Genomic DNA, 19,855 nt, shown 5'->3' on the forward strand with positions numbered 1-19,855 from the left:
ACATGTTCACCTGAGGACTCACAGTGAACTTCTTTACCATTTAAGCAAATTAAGAGACTGAGTGAATCACTCAACCCTAAACCTCAGTTTAAACAGAAAGATAGAACACACCCTCCAAAAGGCTGGCTGGTATCACTGGATCAGCTACCACCATTGTACACGTCTCTGAGAGCAGTGCTGCCCTTTCAGTCTCCATCAGTGGTTCACCAACAGAATTAAGAAAAACACGTATTTCAACATCAAAATGACTTCTCTACAGCAGGCTTGACTGACTTACTAATTCGAGTAAGGTATCAATTTGACAATAAAATGTGCTTGACAAGGGGAAGGTAGAAGAATGCTAGAAATGTGTGTAAAAAGGATATATCCATATGCTCTTTGAAATTAAGCTCCCTTGCAGTTAACAAATACCTCACAGTATACTGTAAAATGCATATTTAATTTTTTAAATTTCAGAAATCAAGGTCATATATGCTACAGCTTTCTGGAAGTTAATCTCTTGAGTCAAGGACAGTTTCTCTGGTTTGAGGAGAATGTCTACCTATATTCCTTAAATTTCTTATCACTATTACTGATTGTATTCATGAGTCCTGGTTTTTCAACACTAATTCCTTACATTATAATCCTAACGCCTTACAGCATTTTACCTGTGCCAAAGGAGACTCCATTTAAAAGTCATACCTAAGACCAGCAACAAACTCCCTCGATTCTACATCTTTTTGTGCAGAATCATCTGTTTAGAATAAACATGGGACTTATGCTCCAACAGGTCAGCCCTGAAACAATGGTGTACTTAACTCAAGGCAGAGCTGAAACCCTATACAGCTATAGTGGGTAACAGTTAAAATACGGGATCTGGGTTAAATAGGTTTTCACGGAACTGAGTCTGAGCATATTGCAGCCACTTGTAACACTGATTCTATGGGGAAAACGTGATACAGTAAAGACACTCAGAGGGATCTGGACCATTTTCCCATCTCCACAATAACCAGAGAGGGAGATATGGATCCAAGTATGTTTTTGGCAGGATGAACAAGTCCAGAGACTCTTTTTTGGGGGAAAGGGGGAGAGAGCAAAAGATCTGCATGTCTGCCAAGCTGGTAAAAGTGTGTAATTCTTTTAGTGGGATAGCAAGAGGAACAGTAAAAATGAGAGTGAGAAACTACCATTTAAGTTCCCTGACTAGGCCATCAGTGGCAGTCACAACTGGAACACTGACTTCCGAGTATTATAGGCAGCCAATAGTGACAGAAGGAAAGGACAAGCTCTGTTAAGAGGCCAATCATTCCTGTTCTCTACCTCTAAAGACTTACAGTGTACCATCAAGCATTGTGCTTAAGACCACATAAAATTTAAGTCAGCCTTGAGAAAAGCATGCATTGGAGGCTGTAGCAAAGACTGCTTACCCCCAACCCAACCATCTTCCGTTAAAGACTTACCAGGCCCACTTAAACCACAAGAATAAAAACGAAAGGTCACAGTCCCTCAGAATTGATGTGTGGCAATACCAACAATGATTTCAACCACAGAAGCAAAATTAGGCTGTTAGACCCTTCCAGGGTACCTAATTCCACACACACAAGGCTGGGCCAGGAAAAGAGCGTATCCACTTCAGGGCCCAATAAGAGCCAAGACTCCAAAGGAAGGAGGGGGAAGACAGCAGGGAGTTAGTGATGACGAGGAAATGAACGTGTTCATTCCACACTTACTGAGTTCCCACCACAGAACCCTGAGAGACGTAACCGACTGATGGAACTACTAACTCACCATTCTCACGACTCCCAATAACAACCCAGTTTACACAGTCATTTCATTTTATCTAAAAAGACCATTTTATTGAAAGTCATGAAAACCTTTCAATATTCTATCACTGAAAAACTTCGATTAGTTACAAAGAAAACATGAAATACAAATGAAGAACAAAAAAAAACCAAAAACAAAAATGTGTCTTGTTTTCTGACTCTGATCTCTAGAGAGGCCCAGGATTCCTTTGCTCTGTGATTTTCCTTTCCTTTGACCTCATGTATGTTCACACCAACAATGCCATTTACAGCTGTACAGGGCATTTCCGCCACGCAGCTCTGCTCCTTTCAGCTACCTCCCTGGTCACTGATCTTTCCCCTTCCCTCAGAGGTACTAGGGAGATTATTTTTCTAAATTATAAAAGCCACAGAGTAAATGCATACAAGTGGGTCTGGAACTCTACACACCAAAACTGCGAGTAATGGTTACTTCAAAGCTGGACAGAAAATATGGGAATGGAAGAGAGAGGAAAGGGTACTGTAATTTTTTTCTAGCTCCTATATATCTGACCATTTGAATTTTTCCAACCCAAATACAAATCATTGGTATTATTGGCGTAGTAGTTATTAATAAAAAATAAAGTTTAAAGTAACGTCAGTATTAAAAAATACATGTTTATTTCAAAATTCTGAACACCAAAATTTATTAACTGGAATACAAAATTTTCCATCTAAACACACTTCTCAAAAGTAACCTGCTATTGCTAAATTGTCCTCAATTAGATTGCCTGAATCTTCATTCCCATAGCGATGGAAAATGCCCGTTTTCTCATTTTCACAACCCTAGATATATTAATACTTATTGATCTTTCCCAGTCTGAGAGACATTACACAAATAGATGTATCATTTATTATTTTTCTTTGTGTCTTTGTTATTTGTGAGGTTGACCATATTTTAAGATGTTTACTAATCATTTATTTTCTTTAATGAATTGCGTTTTTCTCACTTTTCTATTAGACTGCTCCTTTCATATTTGTTTTAAAAGACCTTTTTTCAAATTAGGACTCTTAGCCCTTTGTACTGCAAATATTTTCCCTTAAGATTTTTTTTTAATGGCACAAGTTTGTTTGCCATATAAAAAACTTTAACTTTGATGTACCACATTTATAAATCTTTTCCTCATGGCCCTGGTTATGTAGTTTGCGTCAAAGAGTATTCACTATTCTACAATTATAAAACTATTCACCTAGGTTTTCTTGTGGAGATTTTTTTTTAAACAAACAAGCAGTATTTTCAACATTATGGATTGAATAATCCACCTTATTTAAAATAATCCCTATCATTTTAAATGCAATGCTCTTCATATACTGAATTCCCATATATACATAGGTCTACTTTTCTAGTTCATTCTGTTCTACTCTGTTGCTCCAAAAATAAGACCTAGCCAGACAATCAGCTCTAATGCATCTTTTGGAGCAAAAATTAATATACAATCTGGTATATTATATTATATATATTATATAAGACCCGGCCTTATATTATAGTAAAATAAGACCGGGTCTTATATTAATTTTTTGCTCCAAAAGACACATTAGAGCTGATTGTCGGCTAGGTCTTATTTTTGGGGAAATATGGTATATGCTGGGGCCTAGTATTGGGATCCAACAGGTTAAGAGCTAGTTAATGCTTTCACTAGGACCTGGAAAACTTCAGAATATTATTCTAGAGAGATTCTTTTAAGTACCTCCCTCCTCGCCCAAAGATCAAGTTATGAATTTTAAGAACGCAACACTATTGCTGAATCAGGTTGTGGAATCAAAGAGCTGACATTTTAACCCAGTGCTGGATGTTACCATTTCCACTTCTGCTCCTCTTCTTTCTTCGGCTTCTTTTTCTTGCTGTCTGGATCAGGAACTTTTTTATCTTTATCTTTATCTTTATTCTTGGGTTTTTTCAATTTACCATCCTACAAAGAAACATGGTGAGAAAGCACTTAAATAAGGACCAATAGCATTTCCAGAAGTAGGTTTGGGGGGCCGTTAGGAAGAAAAACTGGAATCATAGAACATTACAACTGGAGACGATCCTAGGTCCAAGCCTCTCTGTCTGACAGATGAATAATAAACTAACTAGTACTTTTCTCTAGAGCATTATTTCCCAAAACTCCCTGACAAATGATTACTTGAGAAAGTAACTAAAAACACTCATTCTGCAGAGGAAGAGCCTGGGAAACTGTATTTTATTAGCTTCAGATGAGTGTGGGAAAGCACTGCTATAGAGTGTCACCTCAGTGTACTACCCTCACTGATTTTTAAATCTACTCATCTTTAAACCTCTTCTAATACCATCAAATAATGAGTATATGAGTATTAGATATTTAACATACAATTTGAAAGGAAATTCCTGATTGAGTCTAGCAAGGAACACTTTCTATCACTGCTGTTTGTATGCGAACAAGTCACCCACGAGGCAGTAAACCAAGTATTTGGTGGGAGTTCCTAAAATGATTACTGATTCTTATGGTGGCATTTCTTTATGGCTCTTCTTTGAACTGGGACCCTAGATGAGCTGTCACAGTGGCACAGAAAAAGAGCATCAAACATAAACAAGTGCAATTCACCAATACAGGAGATAAATCTCGAAACATACACACACCCAGGCAAAAACATGCTATTCAACAATTGAGGGTTCCACTCAAGAGAATCAAAACTCTTTTGAAGAATATTTCCCTTTGTACTAACTATTCAGGATAATTAAAGTCTTTATTCAACAAGTTTCATATAGCTATGAAAGGTGGTTTTGAGTTATCTTAGAATCAATTACAGAATGGCAGAACTTGAAAGAACTTTATAGACAGTTTGGTTTGACCTCTTCCAGTTACAATCCAGGAAACTCTGAAACAAAGGTTCTGTCACTTCCTCAAGTCATATAGCTGATACTGCCATGATGAAAACCCAAGTTTACCAGAAAAATAACAGAATGTGACTCATGAGAATGACTGGAACAAACATTTTAGGACTACATGATAGGATGGCAATCAAGATAAGCTTAAGGTCTTTAAGCAAATGATCTTTGGGGTAAAAGAAAGAGGAAAGACTATAATCCCACATATATTAATATTTAGCAATAGGAATGGAGAATATAAATGTGTAAATATGTTTGGGAGGAGAAACTACTGGAAGATCACATTAATTCAGATAATGTTTACTATTTAGGCTAAAACATACCACAGGAAAGGGAAACGTTTTTCAGTTAAGATATTCTCTGAACAGCTTCTGAACAGGCATGCAGATGGTCCCATCAGGAAACTACTGGCTACACTGTATGTTTTCAAGCTTTAAAATGGGATAATCAGTCACTGAGAGACTTCGGAACAATTCCCAGAAATGAAAAACACCACAGCCAGCCAGTGAGGTTTAATGACCAACCCTGCCATCTGGGGTCCCTGCCATAATAAGACTGTATTAATTCAGTCTTTACGCCTGAATTTTTTTTCTCCCCTGTAGAGAAAGGGGTTGCTAAACAGAATAATAAAAAAAAAAGGGGGCGGGGGAGTCAACTGTTCTTTTTCCCAAATGGCTTAATAGTTATAACTAACCTCTTCCAAACTCTGAGAAAGGTATTATAGCATAAACGCAACAGAAGCATGAAGGCGATATAGAAAGCATGGAGAGCTAAAGTTTCACATTCTTTACTGACTAGTCTACTGATGACCTACATGAAAGTGGAGTGACTGATGACCATAATCACTATACAACACTTCACTCCCAATCCTTTCAGTTGGCTCTCCCTAACTTGAACTTCTGCCAAGAGTAGACTAGTTGTCAGAAAAACTACAATTCTCTAAATCCAGGACCTACTCATGTCTCTTATGGCTCACCCACTCATTAATATTCTTAATATGAACTCATTCAAGGCCCTTCCCCCTTGTTGTGGAATTAAAGCATCAGCAAAGTCCGCAGCAGCCAGGGAAGTACGGCAGCTATTGTGCTGGCCCTGGAATCACACTGATGGGCTCAAACCCCAGCTCCACCACTTAGTAGCTGTGTGACCTTGGGCAAATGATATGATCTCTCTATAGTTCAGTTTCTGCATCTGTACAGTGGCGATAATAGTAGCAATATTTACCCCTAAGGGTTGTTCTAAGGATTCAATAAAATGATACATATACAGTGTGAAGAATAGTGTCTGGCACACAGTAAGCACCTATTACATTTAATTTTAATTATTAGTAGTATTCTTACCACTACAATAGCCTGCCTACACCCTTAAGACTGTCTTTATTGCTGATATTTCAAGCAATCGTCTTTACACTGTGACTCCATTGTGCCCAAGACAGTGGCTAAACCTGAATTGCAGCATTAGCATAACAGCTAAAATTCAATCAACCCCTTCCCTTAGGAGAATGCACAAGATTAAGACCCCTGTGAATTTCGGGCATGTTTTTCTTGAATTACTTGCTAGGAACTCTTTAGTATAAGAAGTACACAGCATCAAAAGGAGGTATCGTATTTTTGTATTTTAAGTCTGCCGCAAACATCAAATAGAGCTCTTTGGAAAGTACTTGAATTGAACTGAGATTTTAAGGAAGGTTATAAACCAGGAGAAGAAAAACAGGAGGAAGAGCATGTGAGTTCCAGACAAGGAACAACATGTGCTACAGAACATTCTAATGCACAAAAGAATCTGTGGAAAAGAAACACAGGAGGTCAGTGTGGCTGGAACAAAGTAAACGAGAGAAGAGGCACAAGATGAAGAGACACACGCGATGCAGGCACCAGAGTGGGAGGAATTGCGGCAAAGAGCTAGGATTTCATCCTATGTCCAAGGAGCACCCATTAAAGGACGTTAAATGGGAATGGTTACCCAAAGTGGGTGATGAGCAAGCTTTGTTAGATATGAGAGGGCACTAAAAACATTCTTAGGGAAAACTCTTCTGGATTGTAAGCCAAGTATGACTTCTTGTTAACACTTGCTCTGTATGTATGAAGACGACGTGGTTTCTCTAAGAACATCAGTTGGCAACACAGCTATGGGTAGACACCGAGGAAGGTAAGAGAGATCTTAAAACTAACAGTGCCACAGCCACTGTACACAGGTAAGTTCTTCCTCTACAACAGACCAATCAAATTCCCTAAACCCATTTGCTTCACAAGTTGTTTTATAGAAAACTCCCTATTCCAAACTCAAGCCCCAAAGGGCCTAAGTCTCTTTACTAACCTCTTCTTCCTCTAGTTTTCGTTTCTTCTCTTTCTTGATATCTTCCGTTTTAATTTTCTTAGGTTTATAATCAGCACTAGAAAGGGAACATGAACATGCAGTTAACACATCTGTAACTCAGTAGTTCTCACCAACAGGACTAGGACCTCCAAACTCCTCTTGGAGGCCTCCCAGGCAGACGTGGCTGCTGCTTCTTCTTGGCTGGGTATTCTACAGTCAAGAACAGGAATGGAGAAAGCAAAGAAGGCCAGACAAAGGCCCAATCGTTATCACCCTACATAGACCAAAACAAACAACTTTACACTGCACCTAGGCCTGGAAGGGAAGTGGAATGGAGGGATATATATGTAAACGACACCAGTAGAAGACAGAAATCTGGGAAGCTACAGTGCAACAATAGTTACCACAAAGTAGTAACTGGCTCAAAAGGGGAGGGAAGGAATTCTGTATGAATTCTGAATGAATACAAATGCGTTCACTACGTATTTCCCTCCTCTCTTCCCACCCCCTTTCTACCATAAATCTGTTGTGGATTCCTTGAGCATAAGCTATACAAGATTGAAAATAATGAACAGAATTTAACCTTCTGACTGAATCTGAGAAAGAGGTACATATAAGCCTCAAATAACTGTTTTAATTAAGAGCAATTTTACTACTTCTATACACCGAAACTTCACTTAGAATGTACTGACGAGACACAGATCCTAGGAGAAATTGCTTTAACAGTGAAAACTTATCTGTGGTAAGTGATGATAAACTTAGAACTTAAATAACTGAACTATTCTTCATGAATCTGTATTATTTGAAATTCCTACAATAAATATGCATTACCTTTTTAATACGAAAAATGTAGATATGTATTTCCATTTAAGCCTCAGGTACCCTACTTATTTGCTTAGCAAACCCTACGTCTCATAATTCACAGAGAAATCAGTCGCCCAGTCCATTAAATCATAAACTCCAAATGAGTAAAAGTCAATTAATGCAGTTTTTCCGTGTATTGTAGAAGCATACATCATATTTAATTTTTAAACAACTCCTTTTTGTTTTCAAAAATTAAAGTAATAAGAAATACTCACTCATCCTCATCTCGAGGTCTCTTTAATGGCTTTATATCCTCTTTAGGAGAAGCAAAATAGCCATCATCTTCAGGTTCATCTTTAATTCGCGGCGGACTAGAGAAACAAATTGTTAATGAGTGTTGGAATGTCTGCCTTAAGTAATCCAAAGTCAGGATAAATTATCTCACTGAGAAGCGGTGAGCAGAAAGATAACAACATACCTCTGTACGTATTACAAAGGTTTCCCGTGAGCACTTTCTCTCCCTCGTTCTCACCACAGCCCTGGGAAGCAGACAGCACTGCCCTCATTTCACAGATGAACAGGCACGTGAAGGCTCGGAGTCAGGACTCCTTATTCAAAGTCAGTATTGTTTCCCATTATATCTGAGCTGCCTTTGCCAACATGACCCAAACCACACAGGAACAAACTTCAATTGTCTCCTCCCCTCACATGAGGGATATACTATGTATCTGACCCCACCAATGATCTGAACTGATTATTCTAATGCTCCAAAAGATAACATATAGTTTTTACAAGGAAAATACTTTAAAGTTCTAAGGGAAAATAACCTTAGTTACATGGGAAAATAACCAAGCTGACAATAAAGTAAAAGAAGGGCATGTGCTAACTGAGAGGCTGAGGACAAACTGAATTTATTCTACGTCAAATCTATCCATTGTTCAATTTCCTCCTTAGGTTTACTTTATACACAGAAGAGTGCCTTGCCCTATTTTTATTAAGATTTTGCCTTCTGAATATAAAAAGATGATTCTGTTAGACAACTACCTTGAGCCAAAAAAGAGGAAAGAACAAGTGAAAAACCATGGGACCAGCCATCACCACAGGCGTGGGAATGTGCCCCGGCGTGGCACATCCCATCAGAACCTCACTGCTTACAGCAAGAAGCACTTACAGAGCTAATTAACTCAGTACAGGGAATGGCCCCCGAAGCTTCCCATCTCTAAGGGGTCCCAAGGATAAACTCCCAGACTCGGTTGCAAAGGAGTCCCGGACAGTCACAGGATGTCGAATGTAGATAATGCCATCTCCTCAAGCACACTGGATCCCCTTCCTTGTGACAGAATTCGAATCCTTAGAGAAATCAGCTTTCCTTCCATCTTTCTGCACAGTCCCCAAATGCTGGCCTCTAAAGCTGTGTCCCTCACTGGAGACATGACTGACACAGACTCAAGGGTCCAAAATCTCCAAAAGCTTAGCACCAGAAAGAAACACTGCCATTTACTCAGCTAATTAAGTAAATGCTAGCTCTTAGTACTGTCGCAGGTAAAGTTTAAAATGTGGGAAGGGTTACTAGGCCTGAAATTGTTCTAACAGTGTACCAGAAAACAGGGTCCCATCCAGAGAAGCATCTAGATTCTCTGCAGAGTCTAGCAAAGTGAAGACAGAAAGTCTGAAACTGAACCCAGGACTACACCAAGTCCAAAGAGTCTATTAATATCTTAGTATTAGTTTAATGTAAGTCGCAGGCAGTCTCTTGGCAGAAAACAGCCTCCCTGTGCTCAGTCACTTTATCTTAGAAATCAGAATGCCTAAGTAGCTAATGCGTCTTGAATTTTATTATTCTGCATTCCTAGAACAGTTACAAAATACGCCTGAAGAGGGCGCCTGCTTCTCCTAGTCTAAGGGACCCAGAGACATGGCACAATTTTCAAAACTGTTCTCAAACGAAACTGAAAGTTCAAAGTTTCAAGGAAGCAAACTCTCAAAACACTTTGTCCTAGTCAGTAATGCAAACACTCCCAACAACTCCTTGTAAATCCATTCTCTCATTTGGTGGAGGCGAATGAAAATATACATAAATTTCTGGTTGTTGAAACCAGAGGGGACCTTCGGGCTTATTTTAGGGAGTTGAGACTGATGAGGAAAACAGAATCATAATGGCAAAAATAGCGCAGGTAAAGCGACCTCTAGATTGTGCACATTTTCATCTCCTTCTAGCAGAGATAACATATTCCTACTCAAATCTGCACCTATCCCTAAAATATAGGTCATCTATTTACAAGCCTCAGAATATTACTAAGGAGAAATTCAGAGTACAGGGTTTTTTAGGAAACTCCATAATTACTGCTGATGAGTATGGAGCTGCTTTTTGGGATGATGAAAATATTCTGCTTTTAGTGCAATAATGGGGGGGCGTTGTATAATCTTGTGAAATATACTAGAAACCAATAAACCGTACACTTTAGAAGGGTGAAATTTGTGATATGTAAATTACACCTCAATTTTTAAGAACTTCTCGTTGACCTTCTCTATTCAAAATAACTTCTGGAAAATGTGCTGGTCGGCCTCTCTGAATGTCACTCTAGAGATGCTCAGGTTGGCTCAGACCAAGTCCTCTCACAGCTGACTGCCTTGGGAACCTGGAGGTGGCAGCTCAGTGAGGTTTCAATAAGCTGAGGCGACAACACGACACGGGCAGCCGGCCCACTGGGCACCAGAGAGAGGCCGAGGGGTCTTACCTAGAGAAACCATTCTCCTTCTCCTTCTTTATTTTTGCATCCCCGGAGGCTCTAACCTGAAAGGTAAAACAACAGTAACTGGTGAGAGCCTGGAAACGAGCACCTTGGAAGAAGCCTCTCTTATTTGAGAATATTTGGCTTCAACTCTTGGGACACCTTGATCACAGGCTGACTCTTCTTGAACAGGTGAACCGAAGGTCTTCATATTTCTCTAAGACTCATTTTTTACAATTCTTGAGGATGAACTGTCCAATTCACTGAGAAATGTTTCCCTTCAAAATAACAGCTTTTTACCTTTAAATTATGGCAGGGCCCCCTCCCTCAGCAAATATACTCCACCTCTCAAGGATTTGCCCTTGGCAGTGCAGAGACGGAACAACAAAACTAAAAGAAATAGTCTATTTTCTTGCCTTCTCTCATTTAGGCAAAGTATATTCACATTCCCCTCCCTCAACTTCCCATTTTCTCGATCTGTCAGACACTCCAGGTCTTTCAAAAATCTTCTCACACACACACACACACACACACACACACACACACACACAGAGTATCTCTGGAAGAAAACAAAAAATAGTGTATAATGCTACCTCTAAAAGGGAAAGATAGAGGCCAGTGAGTCGGGGATAACGGGGAGATGTATTTTTTTCACTGTATTCTCTATGTATATGTCTGAATTACCAAGTATCAATGTTAGTTTTTAAAAAACTAAAATAATTTTTAAAAAGTCTCTGCACAGCACTACTCATTCGCAGCCAGGTGAGCTGCGCCATTCTGAGGCGGCTTGTACTGGTTATGCTGGAATCAAACTCCAGAAAAGGCACCAGCGTCACCAAATTTTCACTCAAGAACCTTCATTCAACAGAGGACCAACATAGCATTCAGCCTTCTCCACCCAAAATAATTCATAAAAGAAAACTGACATTTCCAGAAACCCTACATCCTCAATTTGTCCGTTTTTCATATAAAGTAAGATAATGCTATGGATACATTTGGTACTGTAAATACAGTGGGAAAGAACCTTGGTTTTCATAATTTAAAACTGGTCGGCTCCAAAGTCTCCTGACAGAGAACTTTCCAAAGACCACGGGGTCTTACTATGCAATGAAGGTACTTTCATTACTTGCTTTAAAAGGTAAATAGAATGAAAAGTACACCCCACATATCTTCCTTCCCCACAGGAAAGTTCTGTACCTTCTCCTCCTTTCGCTTTTCCTTGTCTCTGTCTTTATGTTTATCTTTATGTTTTTCTGAACTTCCATCTTTATGTTTGGTTTTCTCCTTCTCTTTGTGTTTCTTTTCAGAATCTTTATGTTCACTGTGAAAAACAAGACACAAAGGGTTAGCCGAGTAGGGACCACAAGGGTTCATTTCACAAGATCAACTCACAAGACACCCTAAGATAACACGAACCATGGAAACTTACAATGCTTTAGATCAACAGTCCTGACAGAGGTTCAAGTAGAGGCTTTTGGCTACACCAGACTTTGTTTATCTTGTTTGATGTTTTTTTATTTTTTTGAAGGAGCAAAGGAACCAAATAGAGAAATATAATCATTCTAAACAAACCGGGACATTTTTTTAAAGTGACTAAGAATATAAAGCAAACCCCACTCTATTTCTACAATATTCTACCAGCAAAAAAACTATAATGAAAGCTCCAATTTGAGCATTCACATCTGATGTGAAGGGGGTAAAAACAATTCACCAAAAATGTAATTTGGTGGCTCTGTGCCAGACTTGAGACACATCATACATGTAGCCAAGCCGGGACTCTGTCTGTGTAGTGAGGGTAGATGTTTCCTGCTCGCTAGCTACTTCTAAATGAGGCTTATAATTCCTGCTTGGTCCTTTCCTCACAGTAAGAAAATACCTATCTAAAAGCAAAGGCATGTCCTGTGCTAAATGTTTAAAAGTCTTGCTTTTAAAGGGGTTTGTGGACATACTGGTAGCATTAAAATGGCATTGCCCCCCTGCAGAACAAAATATGACATTACAAAGCCAATAGCCATTGAAATGTTCATACCCTGAGATCCAGCTACTGGAAATTTCTCTTTGGGAAACAGTATTACATAAAGATATTCATTTTTATTTTTCCCGTAACAAGAAGCAAACAAAATGAACAAACTACCACCAAGAAACTAGATACAACTTTAGTGAGTAACAAGAGGAAGACACTGTAAAACGTGTATGAAATTAGGTAGCTAATATGCTATAATTTATGAGCCTACAAATATACCTGGAAAATGTTAATGACACAAATGCAAAAAGGAGTAGTCTTCCCTGGTATGCGAGGCGGACTAGTTCCAGGACAAACCACCCGCTCCCTGTGCAGGTACCAAATCCACAGATGCTCAAGTCCCTTCTATAAAATGTTGCAGAACAATGCATAGACACGTGAAATGACTGCAACTATTAAAAACATGCATGTGGACAAGGACTAAAAGGGCAACGAGCAAAAATCACACGCTCGTCTTCTTCAGTGCCCCGGACAGACGGTCTAGGACCCTTGCTCACGTCACTAACCAGTATATTCCACACGTTAACAAAAGGGCGCTGGAAATCAAGTGCTAGGAATCGGGGGTCCCCCCAGATGCAGAACAGCTGACGGCAACCCCAGCTGACAGGGACAGTCAGGCCACCAGGCAGCATCGGCCATGGTCTGCATTTCCCATCTGTCACGTTTAACACCTTCAGCCCAGAAAACATCGGTTTTACCAGCGATGAGCTCATTAGGCTACACCCACCGCATGAAGTTTGTCCTAAAGAGATCGGGCCAGCATAACTGGCTGCATCAAAGGTCAGAAAGGGACAAACAAACGATGGCAGCCAGTTAGGTGAGAGCCACAGAACCCAGATCACGTGCATCTGTACACAAAAGGGGCTCCAACTCGAGCTGGGAGTTTGGGTACTAAATAAGCAGACATTCTATGAAATCTAGCCAGGAGGGCAGGTCCAGGAGGGGGACCTAGCAGAAGAAGCAGGACTAGAGATTAGGGAAGATCTAGGAACTGCCACAGACTGGGGCGGGGGGGGGACACAGACGTTCACTTTAGCTTGTTTATATATGCTTCCTCTATGTTGCTCTCATTAGGCTATTCAGATGTGCCACACATTGAAATAACAAGTTTCTACATGAGCAAACTTTTCTTTTTAACTCAGATGGGCTGAGCCTAGCTCCAGTGTGCTTGGAGGCACATGGTGACCTATTGCTATGCTTTTTATTCTCAGCACTGTTTATGATGCCACTCTACTCAATGTGCTCGCATAATGCTTTTACCAAAATACAATGTTTTATCAAAAACTGTATTCTTTACTTTGTACAAAAGTGGCTCCCAATTGCATTAACACTCCAGCTTTCCTCGTAGAATGATGGGGGAAACAGCTAAGTTGCTGAGATTGTAACTGATCCTTCAGGAGTTTATACACACGAGATCACAGGCACATGGTTTTGACATTACCTGCAAAATGTACGGTAACATCACCATTCATTACACAAGCAGTGTAGTGTTAGTGGTTTTTTTTCCCCCCCAAACATTCACTATAAGAGAAATTAATGGTCATCTATACAAGCTTTGCCTACAAGCAAAAAATTCGGAACAATTACAGCCATAATATTGATGGATAAATATACCTCTCCCCGCAAAGTAAGTAAAAAACAAAATCCCTAATATCCGAGGAAGCATTATGCGTGGTGTTTTCATATACATTATTTCATTCAATCCTTACAACGCTCCTGGTGAGGTAGGTTTTATTATCCCTTTAGACTGATTTAGAAACAGAGGAGCCAGTGCTTCAGTCTCATTCAAAGTTACATGTTAGAAAGAAGCCAAGTTAAGAGTTAAAGTCAGCATTTCCACCTCCAAGTTCAGAGCACCTCCAACTAAATCAATACCATTACATTTCCATGAAATTGATACCTAGCACTTAAAGTAGACTGGTGTTAGCGCAAATGCAGAGCCAGTCTGAGATTTGATATTAAGGTCAAAACTTTATTTTACCATCAAGCAGAAACTTTCTAGAACAGAGATCTTATATTTCTGAAATGTTAAAACCTTTGGGATAGCTGCTCCTCATTCTGTCTTCCCACAAACTATAAATGGGTGACTCGGGAATCTAAGTTTAGAAACACTCTATCTTCCTTTATGTTCCAACTTCCCCCATTCTCTCTCTCAATGAAAGCAATTCTTAGAACATTAATCTGTTTCACCACAAAACTGGCTTTCTGGCCTTTTGGCAATCACAGTGCAGGTACATGTAAATGTACGTATACCCTCCAGTCTTCAGCTTTGCTATTCATTATCCCTCCAAACAGAGATCAGGGAAAAGAAGTCAACTAATGACCAGGCAATGAGACAGTACCCAGGCCACCCTAGGAAAGTATGTGTGGGGGGCGAGGGGGGAGTCAAACATACTTCCGCTGCTGGCTAACCAGAGGGAAATCTATTCAGGAAATCCAAAGTTCCTGCTACAGTAGTAACCCCTTTGTGGGTCATAGTTAATCAGAAAGAGCAGAATGCGATGGAACTACCAACTTGGCTTTTCCAAAGGACACTCTCTCCCAACTGTTGAGATGTTAGGAGAGCAGGTCTGGATTTTATGCTAAGTGAACTCAGATGATTCAGGGTTAAGGACATCTTTTGGTACAAGGCATTCCACTGGGAACTGTTAGAACTTCGGGTCCACCGCGCTCTCTTAGGCCTCTGTACACAAGGCTAACCACATCCTACCTATTTGTCAGGTGCTGTTCCTGCCCAGGCCTCCAGAAATAAGGGCAGAGAACGGGGAGTCTTACCCCTCCCTCCATAACCCCCACAGGGCCAGTAGTGCTGGCAGAGAGCAAGCCCCAGTGCCAGTCTTTCCTCGGAATCTACCTAGAGTAAGTAGCAAACGCACCTGTGGGACAAGTCCTGTGATACAGACGCATGTCCAAGGCTGTGCATGCAAATTAGGAGGATTTAGCCAGAGGTAGAAAATGGAGCCCGCGGGCTCATCATCATTCAGGATTTCCTAACATGTACCTCTTTTTCCAAAATATTCAAAACTAGCTTGACTTTTATGGTGGCTTAAAGAGCAGCAACACCTTTTCCACCAACAGAGAGAGGACGGAAATTCTGACCAGTGCAGAACGGGAGTTTGTGTGCTGACTGCCTGTTTTAAGAGATGTTACTCTTATGTTTATACTGATTCTACTACTTTTCCACATACAACAGACACAGTAGGTCAAAGTCACAAAAAAGGCTTTCAACACAACTGAAGGTCACCATGCTGGCCAGATTGGAGGCTGCAGAACAGACAATTGAGGTACTGAAGAACCTTCAGTGGGGCTGGACTAAATAAAAATATAAACTGAAAGAAAGTCTTAAAACTGACCATAGTAAGGAATAAAAAAGTGTGAAGAACAAATACATTTTAAGAATCAGTTTAGTCTGGGATACACTGAAGGCCAAACTACAGACACGAGCTAGCATAATGGTCACACTTCGGGGTGAAATATGAATGTCACCAGAAACTCTGAGAGAGAAAACACCCAACTACTGGCTATGAACAGATGCCCACTGCTGGGGCTCAGGGCTCGTGCCTGCCCAGGGGTAAGATCCACCACAACTGCAGAGTCTGGACAAGCAGAAGTCAATGCCAAAGAGAACAAATGGAAAGATTCAAAGCCACCTTTCCAGAGTGTTCATGCCTATCTTATAATTCAATTAGCTAAATTCCACTAAGGAAAAAAGTAACCTACACTATTTTTAAAGCAAAGATGGTGAAACCTTTGGTCTGTGACTCTGGTTGGAGCTGAGAAGACAACAGAGAAGCCTGACCGGGGTTCCTCTAAGGCATTTAGGCAGAAAGATGGGAGAAAGGGTGAGAGCAGGGAAATGCCAGGAAGGGAATATATTTCCTTCTGCCCAGGGAATGCATTTGGTGCTTCTTTAGGGAAAAAACAAAACAAAAAAACATGTCTGATATTCTGGGATGCTAGATTGTTAGCTATGGGAAACTATTTAAATCTCGTAAAGAAAACAAAAAAACAGTCTGTCCTCTATCACCAACAAAAGCATTTAACAGATACTTGAATACCACTAAGCACCTGGCACTCTTCTAAGCACTTTAATCTCTATAACAAAACTGAGATAAGTACTAGTATCTCCATTTTACAGATGTGGAAACTGAGACAGGTGAAATAACTCACCCAAGGAAACACATCTAATGAGAGATAAATAGGATTTAAACTCAGGCAGTCTGGTTCCAGAATCATGCACTAGACCACTGTTACACTTCCCAAACAAAGCAAAAATAAATGATAATCACTGCTAGGGGTCGAACGAGTGTCTTTATCTTCTGAAAAAAGGACTTAGCCACTAATGGCAAAGGGCACGAGCTCATCCCAGCTATCTGCCCACTCCTCGAGGCAGCAGACCCCTGCAGGGTGCAGTCAACAGAACCATAAGGGATTCCTATGGGAGAGCAGAGAGAGCTTCAAAGCTGAAGAAGGAGGAAAGCCATAGCCCCTTTAAGGGAAGCAGACAAAGCTTAAATGTTTGTTAAATAGAAAAATTCTAGGTAAATTCAAAAATTGCCTCTGGGAAAAGAATGCAGGAGCCAGTTTCTCAAAGGCTCTCAGAAATAAAGATTTCTTAGTATTTATCACTTCATGCTCAAAATTACAAGAATTATCAGAACTTTTGAGTTGAATGGAATCTCAGAAATGATTTAATCCTTTGTTTGCAGACCAGAGAGGATAAAGGGATGTGCCCAGAGATACCAAAGCCAATACATATTCTGAACTCCCATTCCTCCCCTCATCTAAGTTCCTTATCTCTATTAATAGGGTAAACCACCACCCAGTTATCTAAGCTAAGGAGCTCTTTTTCTTAGACCACTCACACCATTTGTGGTTAAATTATGTATCTCCCTTTCTCAACTATTTTCAAAGGCTTCTTGCTCCTTTCAGAATTAAGTCCCAACTTTTTTTTTTTTAATGTCCCAACTTCTTGAAATAGCTCTTAATAGTTTTGCCGCAAGCCACTTTTTTTGGCCTCATTTTCTATGATCCCATCGTCTGTCAATCCAGACATCTACCTAACGGGGTCCTTCCCAGAGCAAAGTACATTACACAGTGTTTCCATGTTTTGTTTATGCTTTTCTCATAGCCTGAAATGCCCCTTTCTAGCCATCACCTTCCTTTGTCATGATCTTAACCATCTTCCAGTGGCTAGCTCAAATGCTATTTCCACCACGAAATCTTTCAAAAAATGGTTACAGTTCATTATAATAGGGCTAGGTATAATTGAAAAACTAGGGCTCCAAATCAGCTGTTATAAGTAACTACTAAATTAGATTCAACTACCAACATTGACAGCTCTCCTTTCTCTGAATGACACTCAGGTGTATGGTGATCACCATCACCATCACCACTATCATCTCACTGGTTTGGTGTGTGACAGCTTCCAACTGAATTCTCCCCCAACAAACTTAAAAGCTTGACCAGGCCATTGTTGCTGTCAACACTTGAACAAAATGGAAAATGAGACCCAGAAGTTAAACGGCTTGGATTAGGACACACAGGTAATAAACGTAGGGCACACAGCTAGTGAATGATAGAACCTGGCCTCTCGATTTCTATTTCAGTGTGCTTTTCACTACATCATAGTGATTCCCACGTGAATGGGGATAGATTCCTCATTTCTAAACTATCCAGCCTTCTCTACCTACCTACGTTAATTGTCCATTTCCCCTAGACAGGTTGTTGTGTAGATAAATGCAACACTTTAGCAAACAGCTTATAAAAAAAGGAGTAAACATATCTTTTAAGGTTGATTACGTTCAGAAAAATTTCCCCTAATCTGAGAACTGGTTGTTTAACTCCTGTGTATTTTCCTAAAACCCCACATTCTCTCGATTCTAATTCAGGTAGAATTTGCAGCTGAAGGGAAAGCAGAAACCAAAAGCATCCTTCTCAGATATTTCTCACACTGACTGTATAGATTAGCACTGCCAACATGGCTGGAAAAGCACTTTCCTTCCTATTTCACAGCAGTGCTTTTCTGTCATCCCTAGTTTTCCACAAATTTGTCACTCTAGCCTGAGTGCCAGGTTTAAAATTGGCGAGAGATGCAGAGTCAAAAACTAGCAGGAGGAATCTTGTTTTTTACATGTGATAGTCCTTTATTTTCTAAAATCAATTGGATGCCGCCCTCCAATTGGATTGAATAATGTTGTTTATAGAAGAGGTCTAGTATTAAAGATAATTTATAGCTAAGAATGAAACCTTTTAAGAGAACTATCTGGTGAGATCCTATAAGCTTGGTGATTCCTTAGCATCTAATAAGAGTATTCCTTTTGTTTCTTGAGAGGAGATATATATATTTAAAGGGCCTAAAGTGCTAAATATTAATGCTAACAGAAAGAAGCAGTGTCAGACATAAATAGAAGAAATTATTTTTATTTGACTTTTGTTTAAACTCTTCCTGTGATGTTACAGGTCAAACAGGACAGAGTCACCGACTGGGTTTTCATAGGGTCACACGCTAATGAGATTAACACTTCCAGTGCCAAAAACTTTAGGAATCTGAGGCCCAAAGAGAACTGACGAGTCAGTGCCTGAAATGATTCGCTATTTTAAAACTTGGGCCTCCTATCACACGCATATGAGAAAGATGCTTCTATTTAAACACGGAGTTTAGATTCACCACACAACTAATCTTCCTTAAGGAGGGATATATTTTTATTTTTTACTGGAAGGAATCATGTAGTGGGAGAAAAACATACTAGGACTCAGAAGTGCTGGTTTCTCATCCTTGCTCTGCTTCCATGTTGCCTTGTGACTGAGCATTTCACCTCCGACTCTTGTCCAAGCAAAGAGATAAGGTAGCATGATCTTTAATACCCTCTCTCTTATTTTGCACCTTGAGTGAGAACAATGAAGGACTGAGCATAAGAGATGGGATCCCGAGAAGTGGGTCTATATCCCATTGTCTCTCAGCTGAAAAGCTGGTTTCCCACCCTCTGACACTCCATGTGTGCAGTACGTGTTACTATGCAGGAGAAAGATGCCTCCTGGATTTGGGTCCTAAGTGTAGCTTACCGAGAAATGACTGATGCTAATACCTAGCAGAGAAGGAAGGAATATAGAAACACTTTACTGTTAGCAAGGTGTTGGAGTAAAGTGAAGCATTTTCAAACAGAACATGCTAAATATTAATTATTCTGGGCTTCAGAGATGATTAAACTATCAAGGTTTCCTTAATTTATTACTGAAGAAAAAATAAAGAAACCCAAAACTCCTAGAAAGATCAGAAGTCACTTAGAAAAAGAACATGGTGTACAGGATTTTACTGGACTTTGTTGAAAAG

General features: G+C 39.9%; 1 protein-coding gene across 1 annotated transcript in view; it reads right to left on the minus strand.

Moving 5' to 3' along the window:
* TOP1 (DNA topoisomerase I) overlaps positions 1 to 19,855 on the minus strand; it is an 80,796-nt gene that overhangs the window by 29,337 nt on the left and 31,604 nt on the right. The window contains exons 4-8 of the mRNA XM_019749059.2: positions 11,697 to 11,820; positions 10,506 to 10,561; positions 8,043 to 8,138; positions 6,964 to 7,039; positions 3,597 to 3,709 (exon numbers count right to left, since the gene is read on the minus strand). Coding sequence (XP_019604618.1) covers positions 3,597 to 3,709; positions 6,964 to 7,039; positions 8,043 to 8,138; positions 10,506 to 10,561; positions 11,697 to 11,820 — 465 coding nt within the window. The remainder of the gene's footprint in view (positions 1 to 3,596; positions 3,710 to 6,963; positions 7,040 to 8,042; positions 8,139 to 10,505; positions 10,562 to 11,696; positions 11,821 to 19,855) is intronic.

Source organism: Rhinolophus sinicus, linkage group LG13 (genome assembly GCF_036562045.2).
Source record: "Rhinolophus sinicus isolate RSC01 linkage group LG13, ASM3656204v1, whole genome shotgun sequence".
NCBI lineage: Eukaryota > Metazoa > Chordata > Mammalia > Chiroptera > Rhinolophidae > Rhinolophus > Rhinolophus sinicus.